General features: G+C 43.3%; 1 protein-coding gene across 1 annotated transcript; it reads right to left on the bottom strand.

Annotated features, from left to right (window-relative positions):
• Positions 1 to 571: 571 nt before the first annotated feature.
• Positions 572 to 6,623, bottom strand: barhl1b (BarH-like homeobox 1b). Its single transcript, XM_035184893.2, has 3 exons — positions 5,293 to 6,623; positions 2,527 to 2,749; positions 572 to 1,423 (listed from the first exon to the last, which is right to left on the bottom strand). The coding sequence occupies exons 1-3, from the start codon at positions 5,741 to 5,743 to the stop codon at positions 1,123 to 1,125; spliced, it is 975 nt and encodes a 324-aa protein (XP_035040784.1). The 5' UTR covers positions 5,744 to 6,623; the 3' UTR covers positions 572 to 1,122.
• Positions 6,624 to 7,705: the final 1,082 nt, after the last annotated feature.

The raw sequence follows: 7,705 nt of genomic DNA, 5'->3' as shown, positions 1-7,705 counted from the left end.
TATCTGCAATATACATGTTTTTTCACCAAAGGAGATATTAACAGTTAGGGGGGGTTATCACGGCGTCATATGAAATAACATAATGCACAACGTCTGTTCAAATACATCAAATCAACAGGCAGCTCCACCTGGACGAGTCCAATCGGTTTGTGTATCGAAAAAATAAAAACATCACTGAGGTGGTCGCTCCCCCCCCCCACCCCATTTACCCCACTGAGGGAATAAAACTACTTTTCTTTTTTCTTTTTTTTATAAATGACTTGACATTTGTACTCCTTTTTACTAAAACTTCAACTAAGGACAAGAAGAAGACTTTATATATTTCTTTCTTTGTGTGGCTCCAGGCAGGAAAGTCCATCCTCTCCCTCAGACAATGCGTATTTAGTTATTTATTATCATCATTATTATTTTTTATTCTGACTCCTTCGCTTGTATAGTTTCTGGTGGCTAATCTAGCCCATTATGTTAAACTGGATCACCGTGGTCTGAAAAAAGACGCACTTAAAAAAAAACTAAAAAAAAAAAGAAGTCTCCTTTTAAAACCAGTCTCTTTCGAATAAAATGCAAAATATTCTTATTTACAGTTTTATGACAGTTAAAGAAAAACAAATGAGGAATTTACAAAGAAAGACGAAGTCATTGTTGCTTTGGATCACCTGACTACAGCTTATTCAAATGTCATGGAAGATTTCAGCGTTCGCCATGAACGTCCACATAAAAATAATAATAATACCAATAATACTAATAATAGTCAGCTTTGAACCTTAGGTCAAAGTGCCACCAACACTTCATATGTTGGGAAAAACACCGTAGACAATACTGAAAGTTGAAATAAATACATAACTTAGATACTTTGATTCATAATGAAAAATAAATAAGTTATAAATAAAATGCAAAAACAAAGGAACGAGAGAAAAGAATCCTCCCTCGTGGACAGTTTGCGTGTCAGTCCCGATGCTCCGTCCACAGGGTTCAGCCTCTTATCGTTTCCTTTAGAAAGGCGGATCAGTTCTTCTTGTTCTCGTCTTGTGTAAATCTTTTTCGTGTCTTTGTTTTTTTATTTCTTCGGATGAGTCCCGAGCTGCCGAGAACCAAGGCAGAGCTCGTGCTCAGGTTGCCGGCTCACCGCTGCTGAGGTGGCCGGGAAAGCACGCCGGACATGGGGGGCAGAGGAGGCGGAGGCGGCGGCTCGCTGCCTCCGCCTAGGCCGTGCAGCAGGATCCGCGGCACCAGGGGTCTCTGCAGGGCCGGCGGCGGCGCCGTGGGGCCCCTGTACAGGTAGAGGGCCGCCCCGGGGTCCAGGTTGGACATCAGGCTCTGCGGGTAGAAGTACGGGGACGGGAACATCCTCTGCAGGGCGGAGTAGTTTCCAGCCTCCGCCAACAGCTCGAGTCCCACCGCTGTCTGCCTCTTCCACTTCGTCCTGGAAGAGAGGAAAGAACGTGTTTATCTATAAATCTGAATTAACTACACTAAAAACAACTCCCATCTGTTTACCTGGGGTCCAATTACAAGTCAGGGCTACATCTGTTTTTTCTTAAATCACCAAAATCTCCAACCTGCCACTTGTATTCACACCCAAGCATATCTGCTAGATTGCCAGTATGCACTCCATGCAGGTGAATAATTCATAATAAAGATAATTGAGTAGATATAGTGGTTTGTTTGAATTATTGATATGCACACATGCAACGATGCATTATTCATACTCCAAAGTGTTGTTTTTATATTTATTTATGTCATTTAGCTGCTTGAGAGTCGAGGCTGCAGACGAATAAATGCTGAAGCTAATTCAAGTGAAAACTGCAGAAAACATGTTTTTACACAGACGAGGACGGTTTCTCTTACTGCTGCATGGAGGTTTATTTATTTACAGAAAAAAACAGTTGACACCTCGGTTTGCAGGGTAATTGTAGAAACACATGACTTTAATCTGATAAATCCTGAGAATAAAAGTAATGATTTCGCAGGAAAATGGAAGAAATAAACTCAGGAGTCCCAAACGAATTGGAAAGAAAATCCCTGTAGGATTTGATTTGTCTTTATGAATAAAGATATATATAAATAAAGTTATCTTAAGGAAATATAAACACTCATCCCTTGGGAGCTTTGGCAACATTTAGATATCAGATCAATTAATCAGCTGTCAATTAATAGTTACTCCTGTAAATGTACTTGATGCGTTTATTTCTATGTAAAATCAAACCACCAATTGACTTATGATTTATCAGAAACTATATTATTTATACATTCAATTAATAAAGCTGACTATAACAGGTGTTGCTCTAAATTTCCTCCGGGCTCTTGGAAACCGATGTGACCTCTTATGGACCAACTGATTGATCGATTTAACCGAGAACAAACGGCAGATTAATTACTAATGAATGTTGGTTTGTGGCGGTGACTCATCTGCAGCCTCAGTGAACTTAATCCACCTTTTAGAGTGACGGTGACATGGAAACATGGCGTCCCCAGTTTACCCTCCCCCCTCCTCCCCCCCTGGAGGACCTGCAGCAGGGTCTTTACCTCCGGTTCTGGTACCAGGTCTTGACTTGTGTGTCCGTGAGGTTGAGGGAGGCCGCCAGCTCCATGCGGTCCTGGACGCTCAGGTACTTCTGCCGCTCGAAGCTGCGCTCCAGCTGCGCCAGCTGGTGGTCGGTGAAGGCCGTGCGGGCCTTCCTGGGCTTCTTCATCCGCACCTGAGAGCTGTCTCTGCTGCTGGAGATCTCCCTGTCCCCCTCCTCTTTCACTGGAGGAGCCGAGAAGATGACACAAAACATAAAGGAACAGGAGTTAGACGGATTAAGGCCCCTGATAGTGTTGAGAACAACCTCTTGTGTGGACGTGTCACCTCCACACACGACCGCAGATATAAATCAGTGCAGCTGCAGCATCATAACCTTTGAATACTGCAGACAACTATTATAATAACCTGGATTCAAAATGGATTAAAACCAGTCGTGGCCCTGTAGCTTCCCATCTGAAGGAAGCTGCTCACTTTAATAAAGAGGGTTTGTAGTCAGGAGGAAATGGTAAAATATGAAATGAACTGTAGTTGGATCAAGGCAAAGCTGAAAATTAATAACTAAACATCTATTTGAAAAATACTTTGAGCAGCATGTCCTGTGTAAGATGAGCTAGAGCAGGGTCAAATTCAAGAGTGTTACCTCTCCCAAAATATATAATAAAACCCCTGTTATGTTGCATAATTTGTTTTTACATGCAAGTGTAAGAAAGTGGAGGAAACTACTTGAAATATACTTAATTTTTCAGTCTATTTTATTTTGGTTTCAAAGGTTTGGTTATTTTACCAGTGCACATTTTGTTTGATGATGAAGAAAATGGCAAAAACAATTCAGTGTTGGAACAGCAAATATATGATATATTCCTCAGCATGTTGCTTTAGATTAGAAGAGGAGGTGAATATGTGCAGAGAGTGAACCAGTGCGCTGGAGACGGTGCCTATAGGCGATGCGCAGCTATTTGATTTGCTCTTAAATTGTTATGAAAAGCTCCTCCAATATTCACACTTCCAATCTGATATCTCCTCCCGTCACTCTTTGTTCTTCTCCCCGCGTGTTGTCATGTCAGGGGCGAGCATTGATATATACACTCCTTCAATTCTCTCAGAATAAAAAAAAGAAAGGGGAGAGAAAGGGGGGAGAGAGAGGGGAGGACGAGAGGAACGAGCGAGGCGAGAGATCCTGGTAGTTGAATAGTTGAGTCGTCCCGAGCAGCACAATAATCCGCCTAATTGAGCCACAAGGGAAGGACGAGCCTTTCAACCGCGACCGCAGGAACTTCACAGGACCGTGGAAATGAGTGGGAACCGCGGCCGTGTGTGTGCGTGTGTGCGCGCTTACAAATCTGATTAGCGCCGGGGACAAATTGCATCAAATCCCCGAAATATTATCGGAGGCGGATTCGTGGAAATCAAAGCCACCGTACAGAGGCTCCGCGGGGCCCCGCGGCTCCTTCCGTCAATCAGCGCGTCGATGAGCATCTCCATCCGCGCCGTGACGCACGGGAGCGCGCGTACGCACACGCACGGAGCTGGTTGAGGAAATTGATGACGAGGGGGGGCCGTATCGATAACTGACGAGAAAAGTGAAATAACAATAAAAGACACCGAATAATAATATTATAATTTAGAAATTCTATATGTCATTAAACATGCTATTTTTTTTACATATTGCTGTTAAATGAGATTTTACTTTTATTCAGTATTTTTTCCATTGTAGCCCACAGCGTTCGTCTTGTTTCTTGCAGCGCTTCATTAAACTGTCAATGGAGGTGACATGTGTGTTATGGCTGACATGATTGGAAACAGAGAGGCCCTTGATGGTATTTATCTGGAGGCGACCCTGTCATCTCCCCCTCTCCTCCCACACATCAACAGATGCTCTCTGGCTGCTCTGCTGCTGCCACAAGCTCGAAGAACTGCGTCACTTTTAAATACAATAACTTAATTAATAGCAAGAATTATAATAATAAACCCATTAGTTATCGTGCTGGGGAGAGGTCGCTTGTTTTCGAGACCGTGATGCAGCAGGGGAGCGGGGAGATCTTTGCTTATTGATGGTTTCCGGCTGCCTGATACTTTATATTGTCAAATTATTGAGGAGATATCTGGTGTTATTGTGTTTCACGATTTTTCATAATTTATTTAAAAAAGTTGACTTGCTAATTTTCATTTGTAGATTTTTTTTTCTATTATATAAAATCAAAGGGCCTAAAACACCATTAAAAATTAAGCTACACTTTTTAAATCAATTTATTTATACTTATCTCTTTTTTAAATTGTCATCATTACCTGTCAAACTAAAATTATATTTACACACATATGTATTTATATAATAGATTCTGATTTATTTTGTATTTGGCAGTTTGTGTTTAATAGAAATTAAATGTATGTTTAGACTTAATGCCCAACTCCTTGTTTTCTTGATTGCACATCAAATTTAAAATTAGTCCCTTTTTTATTTTATTTTATTCTATCTTGTCTATATTTTTAATCAGTAATTTTACAAAATTAAAAATATATATTTAAAGGTGGTCAAAGATGCACAAAGAGCAAACAAACAGAAGATGTGCAGCAGATCAAAATGTAGGGATACAAATACCAAACATATAAAAGGGAGAAGTAACACAACTTGTATATGATTTTAAATAATTTGCCTTTTTCTACATGGGTCCAGTTTAAAAACCAAAATGCCAAATCAGCTTCACCTCTACTCTCCTCTCCAGAGCAGAGCGGCTCCTTCACTGTGTCTGAGCCTTTTCTGTCCTTACCTTTATATTCACTGTCTGACGACGAGTTGCTGTGGATTTTCTCCATAAAGTCGTCCGCTATCTTCGAGGCCAGCCTCCCCGCCTCCTGGGTCGGCAGGCCATTGCTGGAGTAGGGCGCGCAGGCGGCCAGAGGCTTACAGTCCGCGAGAATGTCTCTGATGAGGAACGACGAGGTCACGGTCCTCTGCTGCGACCCCGCAGAGATCTGTGCGTGCTGCAGGTGCGGCGGCAGGCCCACGCCGTGACCTTGCCTCTGGGCCACCTCGTCCACGCACTCCCTCCTCGGCGACGGAGGCGACGAGCAGCCGCTCTCCACGTCCGACCTCGGGCTGAACTCCAGGGGCGAGCGGCACTCCCCGACCAGGCTGTCCCCTTTGGACACCGGACTTCCCGGCCTGTGGGACAGCAGCGAGTCGATCCCAAAACTGGACCCGTTGGCGGACGACTCCATTGTCTCGATCGCGGCCTCCTCAAACTACCATTTGGTATTCAGGAGGAGAAGTTTTATTTCAGGGAGGAGGTGTAGTGGTTGTTTTAGTCTCAGTTGATCCAGCAGAGGAGAAACACTCCCCCTCCCAGCACCAGGGAAAATATTTTTTACAACACACTACAATTAAAATGAATTCATCCGCTGTGTCCAGTTCCTTCACAGAGAAAATATCTCCAGTCTAAGTTGCGTTGGAAAAATCGACCATGCGTCCGATTTTCTGCTTTTTGGTCAAGTCTTCTTCAACAAAAAAAAAAAGACGAGTCCTCCTGGAATCGATGCCGGAGTCACAATCGATTTTTTGCCTCCTTCAGGATCAACTCCGTCGGATCTGGATTCACAAACCTCAGCCGGCTGCTGCTGGAACGATGTCTCCGTGCAGAGCAGGAGAAAGAAGCCGCAGGAGGAAGGAGCGTTTTCTGGGGATGTTGGAGCAGCCGGTGCGCGCTCAGCACCATGGACAGGTACACGCGCGTCAGGGCTGCGGAGGAGGACGCGGAGATCAGCTCGTCATGTGTCCACACTGGAAAACTGTTCGCGTTCTTTAAAGAACAACAACAGAAAAAAAACCTTTTTAAAGGGAAGAAACAAGCCAGGAGGCAGAGAGAGAGACAGGAGGAGAGAGGAGAGAAGAGAAGAGTCCGGGAGCTGCAGCAGCAGCAGAGGAGGAGGAAGGAGAAGAAGAGGAGGAGGATGCGTTGCTCGCCGCAGAAAAAGGAGGTAAAGTGGGTTAAACAGTCACAACTGGCAAGTAAAAGGGACGAGGTGTGATGGGGTGGGAGGGAATCCCAAAAAATTGAACTTGAGGAAAAAGTCAGGAGCTAGGTTTTAAGAGCGCCTCGTCCACGTGAGTCCCCTGTGACAAGCCTTCATTGGCTGAGGGGGAGCTGGAAGTGGACCTCCCTACACGCCCCCTCACTCACCCACCCACCCCCCCTCCCTCCTCGCCTCACCCCCTCCTCTCTCCCTGCCTGGCTCATCCTCCACTTTGATAAAAGAGACACTGAATTCATCAGGAGACTCAGATCCAACTGTTTACAGGCAATTTTCACACTGTTTGCTTTCATTACATCATTGATGAGGCTTATAATGGGGTTATTATGTGCGGCGGCTCCAGCGTTTTTCTTCTCGACTCCCTTCTCTTCGACTCGGTTCCTTCTCCCACCTCCACAGCTTCTCTACACACTCTTCCTCAGCCTTTTAGATTTTATTGTTATTATTCTTATCACACGTTTTTAACCTGAGTTTTTTTTTATTTTTTATTACTTCATCTGATTGTGTGTTTTATTATTGTTTGTTTTTGATACAAGAAATGCATCGAGATTCAATTATTTTTATTATTACTTTTATTGTTTCTGGGTTTATTTTATTTTATTAGTTTGTGTTTTAATGGTAGAGTAAATTTTATTTGTCACAGGCTTTTTTAAAAATTTATTTCAGACGTTTGTGGCTATTTCACTTTAACATTTTTATTTCTTTCTAGTAAATACATTTTCATTATTTACATTTTTTCTGTTGGCTCAACTTGAGACAAAAAGCTTAACTTTAAAATCCACAAATTCACACTATATGTTCACTTGTAAATATTTGTTTTAACTCTGCTTTTCGAACAAAACAAAACAAATATATGAAGAAAAATACAAATATATATAATAAAATCCAAAGTGGACCATTCATCATTTAAAGCACAATAACGCCCATAATGGTCCCCGGTAATTATTTACAACCGTCTGAGAAGCGTGACGCAAAACTTCAAGGTGCGTGATTTGCCATTGTGCGCACTTCTTTCTCCACCTTAACACGCGTGAAATGCCACTGCGTGCACTTTCAGCTCCACAGTTTGCCCCTCACGACGGCCTCGACAGCCCCTAATAATCTAACTAACCCCCCTCTCATCATCAGCGACACCCCCCCCACTCCCTCCAT

The sequence above is a fragment of the Hippoglossus stenolepis genome, chromosome 18 (genome assembly GCF_022539355.2).
Source record: "Hippoglossus stenolepis isolate QCI-W04-F060 chromosome 18, HSTE1.2, whole genome shotgun sequence".
In the NCBI taxonomy this organism is placed as follows: domain Eukaryota; kingdom Metazoa; phylum Chordata; class Actinopteri; order Pleuronectiformes; family Pleuronectidae; genus Hippoglossus; species Hippoglossus stenolepis.
The sequence above is the reverse complement of the archived record's forward strand: the minus strand, read 5'-3'. Positions and strand labels throughout refer to the sequence as shown.

What these genes read in the sequence shown, in the direction of transcription:
- barhl1b (XM_035184893.2), bottom strand. Translation starts at nt 5,743, where the DNA reads ATGGAGTCGTCCGCCAACGGGTCCAGTTTTGGGATCGACTCGCTGCTG. An exon ending in GTCAGACAGTGAATATAAAG is followed by an intron (nt 2,750 to 5,292) that starts GTAAGGACAGAA and finishes CGGCTCCTCCAG; the next exon opens with TGAAAGAGGAGGGGGACAGG. An exon ending in ACCTGGTACCAGAACCGGAG is followed by an intron (nt 1,424 to 2,526) that starts GTAAAGACCCTG and finishes CCTCTCTTCCAG; the next exon opens with GACGAAGTGGAAGAGGCAGA.